Below are 19,621 nucleotides of genomic sequence, written 5' to 3' on the forward strand. Positions count from 1 at the left end.
TGGAGCCAGTTATTTAGTTGAAACATCTAGATTTTTTTAGACAGTGTATTCTAGCCCTGTGTACACGTCTTTGTGTGCTGTCTCGTCCACACAGGCTGACAGTGTACGTCGGGGCCACGGTGTAGAGCCCTGTCGTATCCCCGTCCCTCACCACCTGTTCGTCAGCCTGAAGAGCTTCACCTACAACACCATGGGAGAAGACACAGACATCTTCTTCTCTCTCTACGATCTCAGGGAGGGGAAACAGATCAGGTAAAGGCATGCTGTAGTTTTGTGCTGCAAAGTGGTTGGGGTCGAACTACCTGAACAACCGGAGGAAGTGAAAGCTATCAAGTAAAAGAGATTCTAGAGTTTCCGGTGTGCTATAATGCTAGTGGTTCACCGGGGGCCTGTTCACCTGTACAACCTGAGGGAGGGCAAGCAGAATCTGGGGATGGAGTGGAAATATAGAAGAGGTTATGGAACACCCCTGTTTTTTGGAAAAACAACTGTTAAAAGTAGTCAATATCAACATCAATGGAGTGAATCAAAATGTTTATGCATTTGGATTGATTTCCTCTGATCCATTTAGCCGTTTACATTAAAAACGTTTAAGTACTTTGCATTCGCTTAAAACCTCTTTCAGTATACATCTCCCTGACAATTAGTCCCTGATGGTGAACTAGCAGTACAGTGCTGCTGTAATGAATAATGTATAGATTCATTAATGGGGCTAATAAATAATGTATTGTTGTTTTAATGATCGTAAAAGATAATGAATAGCTAATGTATATAATGAGATTGATGTTGGGGTGTGTGTGTGTGTGTGTGTGTGTGTGTGTGTGTGTGTGTGTGTGTGTGTGTGTGTGTGTGTGTGTGTGTGTGTGTGTGTGTGTGTGTGTGTGTGTATGTGTTGCAGCAGTATAATATTGCATGCGTTTCACCACTGAGGACTTTCTTCTCTAGGGATTAGAGAGACAGGAAATGAGCACCGATAGGGGGAGTCAGGGGGAGATAGGGGGAGGCAGGGGGGAGATAGGGGGAGGCAGGGGAGAGATGGGGGAGGCAGGGGAGAGATGGGTGGAGGCAGGGGAGAGATGGGGGAAGATGGGGGAGAGGCAGGGGAGATAGGGGGAGAGGCAGGGGGAGATAGGGGAGAGGCGGGGGGCAGGGGGAGAGGCGGGGGGCAGGGGGGAGATAGGTGGGGTGGAGAGGAGAAGAGGGTAAGCAGGGGGTGGCAGAGATGAGAAGGAGGAGGCAGTGGAGGTAGACAGAGGAGGAGGGAGATAGCTAGACGAACAGCGGGCAACACACACACACACACACACACACACACACACACACACACACACACACACACACACACACACACACACACACACACACACACACACACACACACATACTGTATACCTCCTCTTTCCTCTCTGCCTCCCCCTGCCTCCTCCCTCCACACACAGAGGTCAGCTTAAGGAAACTTGTCCAGTTGGCTTGACCTTGATAACCTGTTGTCAAGATAACCTGTTGTCAAGATAACCTGTTGTCATGATAACCTGTTGTCATGATAACCTGTTGTCAAGATAACCTGTTGTCATGGCATTATCTTCTCTCACAATGACAGTCAGTTCAGGTTACAAGAGGCAGGTGTATGTGTGTGTGTGTGTGTGTGTGTGTGTGTGTGTGTGTGTGTGTGTGTGTGTGTGTGTGTGTGTGTGTGTGTGTGTGTGTGTGTGTGTGTGTGTGTGTGTGTGTGTGTGGCAGCCTCTGTTCTGAAGGATGACGTGATGAAGATACACAGTAGTCTGTCACTGAGAACATCATACTACATCAACCCTCTGCAATACTGACATGTATTTGTCATCGTTCAGAACCCAGTAGAGGAATGAAAAGAAGAAGAAAAAAAGGAACAACAACAAAGTTTATAGAGAGAGGAATATTTATTTTTCCTGTGATTCTGGGAACGCTGGTCTCTGGAGGTGTTCTGGTGGAAAATGAAGAGGAGAATATGTAGAGGAGGACCTGTTTCATGGGAACACAGTAGAATCAATAAAGACTGAAGAGGTTTGCCTAGAGACCAAAGGAGCTCTAGTAGTGTTATAGTTTCCAAGGAGACTTAGTTACCAAGGAGGCATATTTAAATAAATGTGGGCTGAAGTGTAGCTTTCTTTGTCAAACCTCTATTCTCTCTCCTCCATCTCCTCTCCTTTCCTCTCCTCTCTTCTCCTCTCTTCCTTCTCTCCCTCTATTTATGACATAACAATAACTGCAGTCCCTCCCAATCTAACCCTCCTCTCCTCTCCTCTCCTCTCCTCTCCTCTCCACTCCTCTCCACTCCTCTCCTCTCCTCTCCTCTCCTCTCCTCTCCTCTCCTCTCCTCTCCTCTCCTCTCCTCTCCTCTCCTCTCCTCTCTTTCTGTTTATGACAGAACTATAACTGCAGTCCCTCCCACTCACAACCTGGCCATGTGCTAGCCCTGCGTAGGCTGAAAGGGCAGCCGAAAACAAGACTGTTCTTATTTTTGTCCAACCAATGCCCCCCTCACATATTCCCGGTATGTGGTTGTTATGGTAACGCTAGATCATGGAGTTCCTCTGTAGCTGTAGTGGTTGTTATAGTAACGCTAGATCATGGAGTTCCTCTGTAGCTGTAGTGGTTGTTATAGTAACGCTAGATCATGGAGTTCCTCTGTAGCTGTAGTGGTTGTTATAGTAACACTAGATCATGGAGTTCCTCTGTAACTGTAGTGGTTGTTATAGTAACGCTAGATCATGGAGTTCCTCTGTAACTGTAGTGGTTGTTATAGTAACGCTAGATCATGGAGTTCCTCTGTAACTGTAGTGGTTGTTATAGTAACACTAGATCATGGAGTTCCTCTGTAACTGTAGTGGTTGTTATAGTAACGCTAGATCATGGAGTTCCTCTGTAGCTGTAGTGGTTGTTATAGTAACACTAGATCATGGAGTTCCTCTGTAGCTGTAGTGGTTGTTATAGTAACGCTAGATCATGGAGTTCCTCTGTAACTGTAGTGGTTGTTATAGTAACACTAGATCATGGAGTTCCTCTGTAGCTGTAGTGGTTGTTATAGTAACGCTAGATCATGGAGTTCCTCTGTAACTGTAGTGGTTGTTATAGTAACGCTAGATCATGGAGTTCCTCTGTAACTGTAGTGGTTGTTATAGTAACACTAGATCATGGAGTTCCTCTGTAACTGAAGTGGTTGTTATAGTAACGCTAGATCATGGAGTTCCTCTGTAACTGTAGTGGTTGTTATAGTAACACTAGATCATGGAGTTCCTCTGTAGCTGTACACACACACACACACACACACACACACACACACACACACACACACACACACACACACACACACACACACACACACACACACACACACACACACACTCTTCAGCACCACAACATTACTCTATAATTGAAATAATCCCTAATTCCTTCCCTCTGCCTATTCCCCCAGCTCCCTTGTACGCACAGGTATAATTTCATTGTAAACTCAGATTTTATTAGCGTCCAACAAACATCTCAGTTTTTATTAAAACATTGTCTCCGTTGAACCCAGACTCCATAAATATCACTGTTCTCCAGGTCACTGTGCACAACTCACTGCAACTTGACACGTGATTGGGTAAAGACACATTCAGAAACCTATCTGCGTTTTCTGTGCAAACAAACAATGTGTAATGGAAATAATATCTTGATTATGGCATCAAGCCTGGATGTTACCCATTTTCCAAACTGAACATGTTTAAATACTGTATGTATCTAATATTTCTGTATTGTTTGATCCTGTATTGTTTCAATAGTCTCTTAACTAAAGTCTCCTTTTAGCTGAGTGCTGAGTGGTGGGTATCCTCATATCACTCCCCTGAGGAAGACATTTAAGAGCGTCTGAAAGCAGACTTTAGCAGGCAGCCATCTTTGATGAATGTGCAATGCTGTGTGGTTTGGGGTGTACATCTGAAATGGCCCGTTATTCCCTATAAATCCCCCCCACAGGCGCTCTGATCCAAATAAGTGGACTAGGTAATAGGGGGCCATTTTGGACGCACATCTCAAACCCACACACTACAGCACCATTCATCAAAGACGGCCCGCCTACAGTCTGCTTTCAGAGTGCAGGTGCAGGGACTCGGACTCGGTATCGTGTTCCCCACAGCTCTCACTCCCCTGGGACGATAGATTCTCCTTGGGTTTGTGTGTGTTAGAATATAAATATCTAGCTACCTTAGAGGACTTGAAACTACTTCCATTTATCAGCCTGGCTAAACACCTGCATACTATAGCTAGCTTACCCCAGAGCGTTAGTTCAACTTCAAACTAAGTATGTTATTAAAATATATATATATATATTATTTGTTTTATCTAACCTTTATTTAACTAGGCAAGTCAACAAATTCTTATTAACAATGACGGCCTACACCGGCCAAACCCGGACGACACTGGGCCAATTGTGCGCCGCCCTATGGGCAGTTATGTCTTGCACTTAGAGCACAGGAGGTTGGTGCCACCTTAATTGGGGGGGGGCTTATGATAATAGCTGGGGCAGAATGAGTGGAATGGTTTCAAATACAACAAATACGTGTTTAATGCCATTCCATTCACTCTGTTCCAAACATTATTGTGAGCTGTCCTCCCTTCATTAGCCTCCACTGACCTAGAGCAATTGTTAGAGAAAAAGCAGCTGTTCTTTTGAACAATTTCTTACTGTAAACAAATTGGCAACAGGCTTACAGAACACTTATACGGAAGGACATTCAACAAGCATGGCACTTACACAAATGACTGATGATTGGCTGAGAGAAATCGATGATGAAAAGATTGTGGAGGCTGTTTTGTTTTGACTTCAGTACGGCTTTTGACATTATCGATCATAGTCTGCTGCTGGAAAAACGTATGTGTTATGGCTTTACACCCCCTGCTATATTGTGGATAAAAAGTTACCTGTCTAACAGAACACAGAGGGTGTTCTTTAATGGAAGACTCTCCAACATAATCCAGGTAGAATCAGGAATTCCCCAGGGCAGCTGTCTAGGCCCATTTCTTTTTAAAATCTTTACTAACGACATGTCACTGGCTTTGAGTAATGTCTATGTATGCGGATGACTCAACACTATACATGTCAGCTACTATAGCGACTGAAATGACTGCAGCCCTTAAAGGAGAGTCTTATCTTTAAAATGCTGTGAAATAGTCATATGTTTGAAAAATGGAAGTTTTTGTATTTTAGAGGAGTTTGTATTTCGCGCCACGCCCATCATTGGATATTGGAGCAGGTGTTCCGCTAGCGGAACGTCTAGATGTAAGAGGTTAACCTCTCTAGGCTAGGCGGGACGAATTCGTCCCACCTACGTAACAGCCACTGCCAGCCTGTGGCGCGATTTTCAAAACCTTAAAAATCCTATTACTTCAATTTCTCAAACATATGACTATTTTACAGCCATTTAAAGACAAGACTCTCGTTAATCTAACCACACTGTCCGATTTCAAAAAGGCTTTACAACGAAAGCAAAACATTAGATTATGTCAGCAGAGTACCAAGCCAGAAATAATCAGACACCCATTTTTCAAGCCAGCATATAATGTCACCAAAACCCAGAAGACAGCTAAATGCAGCACTCACCTTTGATGATCTTCATCAGATGACAACCCTAGGACATTATGTTATACAATACATGCATGTTTTGTTCAATCAAGTTCATATTTATATCAAAAACCAGCTTTTTACATTAGCATGTGACGTTCAGAACTAGCATACCCCCGCAAACTTCCGGGGAATTCGCTAACATTTTACTAAATTACTCACGATAAACGTTCACAAAAAGCATAACAATTATTTTAAGAATTATAGATACAGACCTCCTCTATGCACTCGATATGTCCGATTTTAAAATAGCTTTTTGGTGAAAGCACATTTTGCAATATTCTAAGTACATAGCCCAGGCATCACGGGCTCGCTATTTAGACACCCGGCAAGTTTAGCACTCACCATAATCATATTTACTATTATAAAAGTTTCATTACCTTTTGTTGTCTTCGTCAGAATGCACTCCCAGGACTGCTACTTCAATAACAAATGTTGGTTTGGTCCAAAATAATCCATCGTTATATCCAAATAGCGGCGTTTTGTTCGTGCGTCCCAGACACTATCTGAAATGGTAAATCAGGGTCGTGCGCATGGCGCAATTCGTGACAAAAAAAATCTAAATATTCCATTACCGTACTTCGAAGCATGTCAACCGCTGTTTAAAATCCATTTTTATGCAATTTTTCTCGTAAAAAAGCGATAATATTCCGACCGGGAATCTCCTTTTAGCTAAACTGAGGAAAGTAAACAAAGCTTTCGGTCGACGCGGGCACGAGCCTGAGTCTCACAGTACTGTAACCAGCCACTACCCAAACGCGCTACTTTTTTTCAGCCAGAGCCTGCAAAGCCACGATTCAGCTTTTTACCGCCTTCTGAGACCCTATGGCAGCCGTAGGAAGTGTCACGGGACAGCTAAGATCCTCACTCTTCAATAAACAGAGACAAGAAGAACGACACCTTGTCAGACAGGCCACTTCCTGCCTGAAACCTTGTCAGGTTTTTGCCTGCCAAATGAGTTCTGTTATACTCACAGACACCATTCAAACAGTTTTAGAAACTTTGGAGTGTTTTCTATCCATATGTAATAAGTATATGCATATTCTAGTTACTGGGTAGGAGTGGTAACCAGATTAAATCGGGTATGTTTTTTACCCAGCCGTGAAAATACTGCCCCCTAGCCATAACAGGTTAACAAAGAGCTGCAGTGAGTTTCAGATTGTGTGGCAAGGAATAAATTAGTCCTAAATATTTCAAAAACTAAAAGCATTGTATTTGGGACAAATCATTCACTAAACCCTAAACCTCAACTAAATCTTGTAATAAATAATGTGGAAATTGAGCAAGTTGAGGTGACTAAACTGCTTGGAGTAACCTTGGATTGTAAACTGTCATGGTCAAAACATGTTGATGCAACAGAAGCTAAGATGGGGAGAAGTCTGTCCATAATAAAGCGCTACTCTGCCTTGTTATCAACGCTATCAACAAGGCAGGTCCCATAAGCCCTAGTTTTGTCACACCTGGACTACTGTTCAGTTGTGTGGTCAGGTGCCACAAAGAGGGACCTCTAAAAATTGCAATTGGGTCAGAACTGGGCTGCACAGCTGGCCCTTAAATGAATTTTCTCTCATGAGACAACATGCAATTTATCCTGCTGTGATTAATGGTGCCCCGTGGAGCACACAAACATAGCATGGTAGCAGGCGATGGATGATTCAAGTTTCTCCTGGAGAATAAATAAATAGGATATAATAGATCATCTAGTAGCTTGCTGTTGGTGTGCAGATTAATAGATAATCTAGTAGCTTGCTGTTGGTGTGGAGATTAATAGATAATCTAGTAGCTTGCTGTTGGTGTGCAGATGAATAGATAATCTAGAAGCTTGCTGTTGGTGTGCAGATTAATAGATAGGTTAGTAGCTTGCTGTTGGTGTGCAGATTACTAGATAGGCTAGTTGCTTGCTGTTGGTGTGCAGATTAATAGATAGGCTAGTTGCTTGCTGTTGGTGTGCAGATTAATAGATAGGCTAGTTGCTTGCTGTTGGTGTGCAGATTAATAGATAGGCTAGTAGCTTGCTGTTGGTGTGCAGATTAATAGATAGGCTAGTAGCTTGCTGTTGGTGTGCAGATTAATAGATAGGCTAGTAGCTTGCTGTTGGCTTGTAGATTAATAACTACCCATTTGGCGACATTTATATTGTGCTGATGTTTTGTCCTTACTGGACCGAACAGACGGTATCTGGTGTGTAAAGACAGTACCTCATGGGTGTCGTCTTATTTTAGATGGGCTGTCTTCGCTTTCTGTGAGTCATGAGGAGCCGCAGCATGCGGCCATCGGACACAATATTAATAAGAAGGAAAAAAAAGAAATATGTTCTGATCGTTGAAGCCCAGCATCCTACCCCCCTCTGACTGTTGCATGCAGAGTGTGTGTGTGTGTGTGTGTGTGTGTGTGTGTGTGTGTGTGTGTGTGTGTGTGTGTGTGTGTGTGTGTGTGTGTGTGTGTGTGTGTGTGTGTGTTTCAGACATTACATATAGTATTTGCGTATAAAATGTATACATTTGGGCTCATGAATTTTTTTAATGTATTGAATAATTCATTGTAATCAAAAAGCTGAATATATAATGTAATAATAATATACTGTTTTCTTTAGATGGTCTCGGTCTTTATTTTGCGATGCATTTGTTTATAATACTGTCAGTCTTGTGTCCCAGTTAACAGTGCACCATTTCAGTGTCTCTGTTTGTCATTTCAGTGAAAAATTTATGGTGAGACTGAACAAGAATGAAGGTCCCAAGAACACAGACAAGGTTGATCGTTTGTGTGCTCTGTTCACGGTAAGCTGTCCATATATTCAAACAAACGCACGCACGCACTCACACACACACACACACACACACACACACACACACACACACACACACACACACACACACACACACACACACACGCACACGCGCACACACACACGTGCAGTAACCTGTACATAAAAACACACACACAAACACACAAACACACACACGCGGTGAGCTGTACATATAAACAAACACACACATTTTTATGATCATCAAACAATTGTTCACATAATGGTAATGGGGTTTATCATCTCTGACATCACCAACTAATATGTTAAAACCTCTTTCCTTTATCATCTCTGACATCACTAAGTAATGTTTTAACCTCTTTACTCTGCAGGATTTAAGTAATAAGGACATGAAGCGGGACCTGTATATTGTTTCACAAATCATCAGAACCGGTAAGCCACTCTTTCTCGGATGTTCAATCGTCGTGTCCCAAATGGCACCATATTCCCAATGTAGTGCATACATTTTGAGCCCCATGGGCCTTGGTCAAAAGTAGTGCACTTTATACTGTAAGGAACAAGGTGCCATGTTGGGACACAGAAATAATCTAATTTGGTCTCAGTGAAGCAGAACACAGAGACAGTAAAGCAGTACGCTGTTTGTCTTTCTTAATTTGAGGAAATGGGCTCGGGTCACCTGCTGTGTCCTCAGCATCTCAAGTGTGTGTAACTCTGCATGCACTTTGTCATCTCTCTGGCTGGTTCTAAAGGCTCTTTTTCTCCCTCTATCATACGTTTTCTAGTCCTACATCTACCTGTAAATTCAATGTTTTATACAAAGCATTCGGAGTAATCCGTCTCATTGATTCTCTTCCTCTATTAAGTAAAAAAAAACTCCAGTATCTTAGTACTGTTCTTCCTCTAGCTGTTTGTTTTACAGATCTACAGATGCCGAATCTTAATTTGACCCAGTTTCTCACAGTAGAAAAATGATCCTGCAGCAACAGGAAATGTTAATTATTATTTGGATTATAATTAATGGATGTTTTTTGTAAGGGTCGATATATTTTTTTGTTAGGGCAAATCAATTCTGACATTTCAAAATGGAAATTACAAACTTCAGAAGCTTTTATAATAGTGCTGAGCGATTAGTATTTTTTGAGGTCGGTTCGGTTTCGGTTCGATTATTTAGGTTTTCAATTTCGTTTTTTTACTTTAAATGCACTATGCATTATGTGGGTTGAATGCTGTAACTACACAGAGTAAAACAATTAATAAAAGTCCCATGATGGTAGTGACTGTCCATTACTGCTCATCACTTATTAACCATCATTTATTCACATTACTTTAATCAAATATTTCAGCTGTGTTTATACAATATTTGTTTGATTTGATTTATTAGGATCCCCATTTAGCACACACCAATGGCGACCACTAGACTTATTGGGGTCCGATACATAAGGAAAAAGACATTACAGACAAAAGGCTACAATTTACAGACATTTAAAAACATTAACATGTAGTGTGTACATCTATCAGTTACACATGTCGGTACAAACACACAACAAGTAGGTCACATGTCAGTACATACACACAACCAATAGGTTACATGTCAGTACATACACACAACAAGTAGGTCACATGTCAGTACATACACACAACCAGTAGGTCACATGTCAGTACATACACACAACAAGTAGGTCACATGTCAGTACATACACACAACAAGTAGGTCACATGTCAGTACATACACACAACCAATAGGTCACATGTCAGTACATACACACAACCAGTAGGTCACATGTCAGTACATACACACAACCAGTAGGTCACATGTCAGTACATACACACAACAAGTAGGTCACATGGGGGAGAGGCGTTGTGAGGTGTTACATTATTTTATTTTTTTAAACCACGTTTCTTGTTCACCTGCGCTATATAAGATGGAAGGGAATTCCATGCACTCATGGCTCTGTATAATACTGTACGTTTCCTTGAATTTGTTCTGGACTTGGGGACTGTGAAAAGACCACTGCTGGCATGTCTGGTGGGGTAAGTGTGTGTGTCAGTGCTGTGTGTAAGTTGACTATGCAAACAATTTTGATTTTCCAGCACAATAAAGTTAAACATTAATGTTTACATTAAAACATTAATGTTTCTTCTAAAAACAAGAACTGACACAGTCAGTCTCTCTTCAACTCTTATCAAGAGAGACTGACATGCATAGAATTAATATTAGCCCTCTGATTGCAATGAAGAGGGAGACGTGTGGCTCTGTTCTGGGCCAGCTGCAGCTTAACTAGGTCCTTCTTTGCAGCACTTGACCACATGACCGGACAATAATCAAGATAAGATAAAACTAGAGCCTGCAGGACTTTCTTTTTGGAGTGTGGTGTCAATAAAGCAGAGAATGTTTTTTATTACAGACAGACCTCTCTCCATTTTTACAACCATTGGATCTATACAATGCCTTGGAAAGTATTCAGACCCCTTGACTTTTTCCACGTTTTGTTACGTTAAAGCCTTATTCTAAAATGGATTTAAAAAATCCTCAGCAATCTACACACAATAACCCATAATGACAAAGCAAAAACAGGTTTCAGAGAAAAAACCAAGCCACGAGGTCGAAGGAATTGTCCGTAGAGCTCAGAGACAGGATTGTGTCGAGGCACAGATCTGAGGAAGGGTACCAAAAAATATCTGTAGCATTAAAGGTCCCCAAGAACACGGTGGCCTCCATCATTCTTAAATAGAAGTTTGGAACCACCAAGACTCTTCCTGGAGCTGGCCACCCGGGCAAACTGAGCAATCGGCTGAGAAGGGCCTTGGTCAGGAAGGTGACCAAGAACTCGATTGTCACTCTGACAGAGCTCCAGAGATCCTCTGTGGAGATGGGAGAACCTTCCAGAAGGACAAACATCTCTGCAGCACTTCACCAATCAGGCCTTTATGGTAGATTGGCCAGACGGAAGCCACTCCTCAGTAAAAGGCACATGACAGCCTGCTTGGAGTTTGCCAAAAGGCACCTAAAGACTCTCAGACCATGAGAAACAAGATTCTCTGGTCTGATGAAACCAAGACTGAACTCCTGACTACCAAGTGTCACGTCTGGAGGAAACCTGGCACCATCCCTACAGTGAAGCGTGGTGGTGGCAGCATCATGCTGTGGGGATGTTTTTCAGTGGAAGGGACTGGGAGACTAGTCAAGATTGAGGCAAAGATGAACAGAGCAAAGTACAGAGAGATCCTTGATGACAACCTGCTCCAGAGTGCTCAGGACCTCAGACTATGGCAAAGGTTCTCGTTCCAACAGGATAACGACACTAAGCACACATGGTCAACAATATCAAAGGCTGCACTGAAATCTAACAGTACAGCTCCCACAATCTTCTTATTATCAATTTCTTTCAACCAATTTTCAGTAATTTGTGTCAGTGCAGTACATTGTGAGTGCCCTTCTCTATAAGCATGCTGAAAGTCTGTTGTTAATTTGTTTATAGAAAAATAGCATTGTATTTGGTCAAACACCGTTTTTTTCAACAGTTTGCTAAGAGCTGGCGGCAGGCTGATAGGTCTGCTGTTAGAACGAGTAATTGACTTTCCTCTAGACTCAGATGAAAGATATGACAGATAGGAGTGGCTATAGAGTCAGCTACCATCCTCAGTAGCTTTCCATCTAGGTTGTCAATGCCAGGAGGAATGTCATTATTGATAGATAACAATCATTTTTTTCAACTCTCCCACACTAACTTTACAAAATTCAAATTTACAATGCTTTTCTTTCATAATTTTTTTTTATGCATGAGTATGATGGCTCACTGTTCGTTGTTGGAATTTCCTGCCTAAATTTGCCCACTTTGCCAATGAAGTAATCCTCAAAATAATTGGTCACATCAAATGGTTTGTGATGAATAAGCCATCTGATTCGAATTTGTCTTTCTGCCCATAATTTCATTTAAAATACTCCAAAGTTTCTTCTTTTTGTTGAGTTTAGTCTCATCGTTTCTCAATTTGCAGTAAGTCAGCCAGTCAGATGTTCAGCCAGACTTATTAGCCAGTCCTTTGATGACGTTATTATTTCATTCCAAGTCATCATCTCATCTCTATAGAGCTGCTGCCTATGCTGTCTGACAGAATCACTATTTTAGTACTTCTTCAATGTAAATAAGACATAATGTTATGACAGCTGAATACCAATATCAATCACTTAGATCATGTATTTTATACCTTGCGAAGCATCTGCTTTCTATCCCTCTTTATCGTGCATTTAAAAAAAACTATAAAATGGAATTCAAATAATTGAACTGACTTCGGTCAATTAGTTGTTTAATTTTGGTTAATCGCTCAGCGCTACTTTTTAAACATCGCTACAAGTTTGCATTTCCTGTTGTGCAGGAAAACTCCTGAGACAACAGGTTGATGAAATTAACATCCAGTATCTGTAGTTCCTGTGTCGGGCTACTCTCAGAATCTCACAAAGTTTTTCCGCTACTGTCTGCTCAGCTCCAGGTGACGTTTAGGCTATGACAGACAGACAGACAGACAGACAGACAGACAGACAGACAGACAGACAGACAGACAGACAGACAGACAGACAGACAGACAGACAGACAGACAGACAGACAGACAGACAGACAGACTGCGGTGACCACAGATCAAATGTTGCCACTGCTGTGTGTTCTGTGTTCCCCTTCACACCTTCAGACAGGACTATCCATGGTATACACACCTTCAGACAGGACTATCCATGGTATACACACCTTCAGACAGGACTATCCATGGTATACACACACCTTCAGACAGGACTATCCATGGTATACACACACCTTCAGACAGGACTATCCATGGTATACACACACCTTCAGACAGGACTATCCATGGTATACACACACCTTCAGACAGGACTATCCATGGTATACACACCTTCAGACAGAACTATCCATGGTATATACACACCTTCAGACAGGACTATCCATGGTATACACACACCTTCAGACAGGACTATCCATGGTATACACACACCTTCAGACAGGACTATCCATGGTATACACACACCTTCAGACAGGACTATCCATGGTATACACACACCTTCAGACAGGACTATCCATGGTATACACACACCTTCAGACAGGACTATCCATGGTATATACACACCTTCAGACAGGACTATCCATGTTATACACACACCTTCAGACAGGACTATCCATGGTATATACACACCTTCAGACAGGACTATCCATGGTATACACACACCTTCAGACAGGACTATCTATGTTATACACACACCTTCAGACAGGACTATCCATGATATATACACACCTTCAGACAGGACTATCCATGTCATACACACACCTTCAGACAGGACTATCCATGGTATATACACACCTTCAGACAGGACTATCCATGGTATACACACACCTTCAGACAGGACTATCCATGTTATACACACACCTTCAGACAGGACTATCCATGATATATACACACCTTCAGACAGGACTATCCATGTCATACACACACCTTCAGACAGGACTATCCATGGTATACACACACCTTCAGACAGGACTATCCATGGTATACACACACCTTCAGACAGGACTATCCATGGTATACACACACGGATAGGCATAGTCATGTTTGTTTGTCTAGCTACATTGTTTCACAGCTAGCATATTCACACAGGGTTGTTTACATGTGAGTGTATCATGCTTGTCATGGTATGGTATGATGTGATTGTGATAAGGTCTCTCTCTCTCTCGCTCTCTCTGTGTGTGTGTGTGTGTGTGTGTGCGTGTGTGTGTGTGCGAGCGTGTGTGCGTGCGTGTGTGCGTGCGTGTGTGCGTGCGTGCAGGTCGGATGCTGCTGAATGACTCTAAGAAGGGTCCTCCTCACGTCCAGTACAGAAGGCCGTACGGCTGCGCGGTGCTGGCCATGAGTGATGTACTACAGACCATCTCAGAACTAAAGGAGGAGAAGGACTTTGTTCTCAAAGTCTACACGTGAGTAGCATACACACACATACTTGCACGCACACATGAACATACAATATGCATACACAGACACACACACACATATTCGGACACACACACACATTGTGCATGCTGTATATATATCTATATAGCCAGTATTGTCTTTTAAACAGACTCCAGTCACATCCTGATAGCCATCCACCATTAGACTCAGATATATTAGAATAGGAAAGAAACACTTGTAATACTGATAGCCGACACAATATTCCCCATCAGCAATGAACAACTAATGATGAACTCCTTCTGGTCATAGAGAAATCAACGTGTTAACATTGTAAAGCGATTATGCCCTATGTTAAACCAAAATTGTTGCATTTGTTTTGAGGAGAATGTGCATTTGTAAGGTTTTTGTCTTTGTAAAAATACAATCACAACAGAAATGGTTATGTCTTGCTCTGTTGGGCTCATTAGGCCCTTATGTTTTCCCCCATCACACAGTCTAATGTGTTTACTATGGAAATGAAGCAGAAGTTGAATGCTGATGAAGTCAGAATTGAAGAAACACTAGCTATGGAACTGCTTGCTGTTAATGTTTCATTCTCCTTACTAATTTTCCACAAGTGAAATTTAACTCGACTGTTAAGCGTTAAGGTTATGTAAGCACGCTGTAATAAATGTTGATATACGTAGTGTTATATGTAACCGACCGCCTTGATTCGATTTTATGTAGCAAAATTTGAAATTGTGTTTTTTACATTGGATAAAAGTAGAGACTCAGACCCAGAAAATGGTATATAATACACTATAGTTGAGGAACAATGAGAAAGGCATTCGGCTTTGAAAGTTGATAAACTTGTAAACCCCACTTTGGAGAAAATAGCCCTTGAATGTTTTGATACATCTACTGGAGAGCTCTTCTTTGTCTACACCCTTGATGGCTAATGTTATATCTTTCAAAAACAGTGCGGGAGAAAGGACTATCAACACATAGTGAGCTGCTCACGTTTATAGACGGAAGCATGCTACATGACAGACCAATCCAAACTCATCAAACTCATCAAACTCATCATGTCCAGCCCATCCATTATCTCAGCCAATCAAATGCCTCTCCTGTGAAGTAGTGACGTGGGACATACGCCTAGCTTATTGATACAATTGTTTGATCTGTTGATTGATTGAGGTATTGATTGATTTAATAATTGATTGATTTAACTCTAATTTAAGCAGAGATGTTCAAAACATGTATCTACTGTATTTTTTAACTACAGTTGAAGTCGGAAGTTTACATACACCTCAGCCAAATATATTTCAACTCCGTTTTTCACAATTCCTGACATTTAATCCTAGTAGAAATTCCCTGTCTTAGGTCAGTCAGGATCACCACTTTTATTTTAGGAATGTGAAATGTCAGAATAATAGTAGAGAGAGTGATTTATTTCAGCTTTTATTTATTTCATCACATTCCCAGTGGGTCAGAAGTTTACATACACTCAATTAGTATTTGGTAGCATTGCCTTTAAATTGTTTAACTTGGGTCAAACGTTTCGGGTAGCCTTCCACAAGCTTCCCACAATAAGTTGGGTGAATTTTGGCCCATTCCTCCTGACAGAGCTGGTGTAACTGAGTCAGGTTTGTAGGCCTCCTTGCTCACACACGCTTTTTCAGTTCTGCCCACAAATGTTCTATAGGTGTCACAGTTGTCGTCGGGAAAGGAGGACCAAAACGCAGCAGGGATGTAGATGCTCATCTTGATATTTATTTATGAAATAAAGTGAACACCAAAATAATAAACACGGAAAAACGCACAAACAACCAACCAGTCTTGTAAGGCTCACACACGCAAAACAAGAGACAATCTCCCACAAACACTAAACCAAACAATTACCCATATATAGGACTCTCAATCAGAGGCAACGAGAAAGCACCTGCCTCCAATTGAGAGTCCAACCCCCCATCAACCTAAACATAGAAATACAACTCACTAGACTAAACATAGAAATACATAAACAAGGAACAGTGCCCAAAACCCCCGGAATACATAAATCAAATACCCTTCTACCAAAAACACCACCCCGAACCACATAAAACAAATACCCTCTGCCACGTCCTGACCAAACTACAATAACAAATAACCCTTAACTGGTCAGGACGTGACAATAGGATTGAGGTCAGGGCTTTGTGATGGCCACTCCAATACCTTGACTTTGTTGTTCTTAAGCCATTTTGCCACAACTTTGGAAGTATGCTTGGGGTCATTGTCCATTTGGAAGACCCATTTGCGACCAAGCTTTAACTTCCTGACTGATGTCTTGAGATGTTGCTTCAATATATCCACATAATTGTCCCACCTCATGATGCCATCTATTTTGTGAAGTGCAGCAGTCCCTCCTGCAGCAAAGCACCCCCACAACATGATGCTGCCACCCCCGTGCTTCACGGTTGGGATGGTGTTCTTCGGCTTGCAAGCCTCCCCCTTTTTCTTCCAAACATCACGATGGTCATTATGTTAAAACAGTTCTATTTTTGTTACATCAGACCTGAGGACATTTCTACAAAAAGTACGATCTTTGTCCCCATGTGCAGTTGCAAACTGTAGTCTGGCTTTTTTTATGGTGGTTTTGGAGCACTGGCTTTTTCCTTGCTGAGCGGCCTTTCAGGTTATGTCGATATAGGACTCATTTTACTGTGGTTATAGATACTTTTGTACCTGTTTCTTACAGCATCTTCACAAGGTCCTTTGCTGTTGTTCTGGGATTGATTTGCACTTTTCGCACCAAAGTACGTTCATCTCTAGGAAACAGAACGCGTCTCCTTCCTGAGCGGTATGACAGCTGCGTGGTCCCATGGTGTTTATACTTGCGTACTATTGTTTGTACAGATGAACGTGGTACCTTCAGGCATTTGGAAATTGCTCCCCAGGATGAACCAGACTTATGGAGGTCAACAATTTTTTTTCTGATGTCTTGGCTGATTTCTTTTGATTTTCCCATGATGTCAAGCAAAGAAGCACTGAGTTTGAAAGTAGTCCTTGAAGTACATCCACAGGTACACCTCCAATTGACTCAAATGATGTCAATAAGCCTATCAGAAGCTTCTAAAGCCATGACATCATTTTCTGGAATTGTCCAAGCTGTTTAAAGGCACAGTCAACTTAGTGTATGTAAACTTCTGACCCACTGGAATTGTGAAACAGTGAATTACAAGTGAAATAATCTTTCTGTAAACAATTGTTGGAAAAATTAAAAAAAAAAAAAAAATTACCTGTGTCATACACAAAGTAGATGTCCTAACAGACTTGCCAACACTATAGTTTATTAACAAGACATGTGTGGAGTGGTTGAAAAACGAGATTTAATGACTCCATCCTAAGTGTATGTATGTAAACTTCCGACTTCAACTCAAGATGTCGTCTAAAGTTCTGGTTTAGACGTTTTAACGGTTTAGACGGTTTTAAAACAAATATGACAGTCAATCCTTGAAGAAATGCCCTCATATTCAACATCATAGCCCTGTGGAGAATGGCAGAGACTTCCCTCGTCTTTCAGTGTAGTGAGGCAGAACAGAGGAGACCAGAACAGGTTGAATATTTTGTTACCATTGGCACCAAAGGGGATTGGATCAGAGCAGGGGGTGGCAGTGAAGTGATTATGCTGGCTAGGAGCTAATCAGCTGAAATGGACTGGAGGGAGTTCTGGACTGTAGTTACTGTGGTTCTGTGGCAGTCAGATGAGAGGTATCACAGTCTCTCTCTCTTGCTCTCGCTTTCTCTCGCGCTCTCTCTCCCATGTGCTCTCTCACGTCCTCTCTCTCTCTCTATCTCTCTCTCGATCTCAATTTCTATCTCGCTCTCTTTTTATTTCCCTCTTGGTATTTCTCTCTCCTCCCCTCTCTCTTTTTACCCTCTCTCTTTCTGTCATTTCGGTCATCTCAATTAAATTAGTCTCTCTCTCTCTTTCTGTCTGTCTCTCTCTCTCTCTCTCTCTCTCTCTGTGTTTCTTTTCTCTCTCTCTGATTATCAAATGTCAGGTTGTACATTGTTGACGAGACTTGTCTTCTTGCTGGGTATTTGGATGAGCCCAGATGTTTTATTGGTCAGAACACAGGTGGATGTTGTCTCTGTGGTGGGTGTCTTGTTTAGATAAGGAGATTCTCTCAGGAGGCAGTGGATATTGGCTGGGTATTAGGATGAGATATCCTTGGAGATCCTTGGATACGGGCCCCTGTGCTGTCTGGGTATTAGGATGAGGTAACCTTGGAGATCCTTGGATATGGGCCCCTGTGCTTTCTGGGTATTAGGATGAGGTAACCTTGGAGATCCTTGGAGACAGGCTCTGTACTGTCAGGGTATTAGGATGAGGTATCCTTGGAGATCCTTGGATAAATTTAAAAAGGATCAAAACATTTCAAAGGTTCCTTTTATGCATGGTTACTCAAGGGTACATAAAGCAGCTCCATCTACAAACAGCAAGGCTGCCTACGACAGCTGATACAGAGCACTGCCTAGTCAACAGTGTTGTTCTACTTTTTATCAGGCCCACAATCTGGAGGCAAAGCACTGCAATCCTGGGTACGTGACAGAGACTGACCAATATCAGCACCACCAGCTAGCACCTCCATTTCAGGCTGTCCTAGCTTGCCACGAGGGGCTGGTAAAGGTCTGATCCATGTAGCCGTCCAATGAACAGCCCACTTCCACAATAAGCACCTCCCCCTGTATTTGGCCACGCAGGAAAGCCCCTCATCATCAACATCACACCAGCTTCCTGTTACACCAGAATGCGCACACACACACACACACACACACACACACACACACACACACACACACACACACACACACACACACACACCCACACACTGACCCATTGCCATCGTTCACACTTTTATCCACTCTGCTGCTTTCCAATAAGGTGTAAGTGATCCTTCCCAGAGTGCTGTGTAGCACATACACCTCACCAGCCCAGGGCTCTTAGTGGGACATATCCATATCATTGAGGTCATGGAGAAGAGTGGCCGTGGCCGTGGCCGTGTGCGTGTGCGTGTGCGTGTGCGTGCGTGTGTGTGTGTGTGTGTGTGTGTGTGCGTGTGCGTGCGCGTGCGTGCGCGTGCGTGCAGCGTGCGTGTGTGTGTGTGCGCGTGCGTGTGTGTGTGTGTGTGTGTGTGCATGTGTTGATGAGGTATGGGAAGAAAGGGAACTAAAGACCAGCTAGAAACAGACAGACAGAGACAGGCAGACAGGCAGACAGGCAGACAGGCAGACAGGCAAACAGGCAGACA

The 19,621-nt window shown here is 42.4% G+C and overlaps 1 protein-coding gene across 19 annotated transcripts in view; it reads left to right on the forward strand.

The window, feature by feature from the left end:
• dock3 (dedicator of cytokinesis 3) overlaps positions 1–19,621 on the forward strand; it is a 371,769-nt gene that overhangs the window by 254,701 nt on the left and 97,447 nt on the right. For all 19 annotated transcript variants that reach the window (XM_045705089.1, XM_045705091.1, XM_045705090.1 and 16 more), the window contains exons 9-12: positions 95–252; positions 8,331–8,412; positions 8,771–8,831; positions 14,227–14,374. In XM_045705089.1, coding sequence (XP_045561045.1) covers positions 95–252; positions 8,331–8,412; positions 8,771–8,831; positions 14,227–14,374 — 449 coding nt within the window. The remainder of the gene's footprint in view (positions 1–94; positions 253–8,330; positions 8,413–8,770; positions 8,832–14,226; positions 14,375–19,621) is intronic.

This window comes from Salmo salar, chromosome ssa22 (assembly GCF_905237065.1).
Source record: "Salmo salar chromosome ssa22, Ssal_v3.1, whole genome shotgun sequence".
Taxonomy (NCBI): Eukaryota; Metazoa; Chordata; class Actinopteri; order Salmoniformes; family Salmonidae; genus Salmo; species Salmo salar.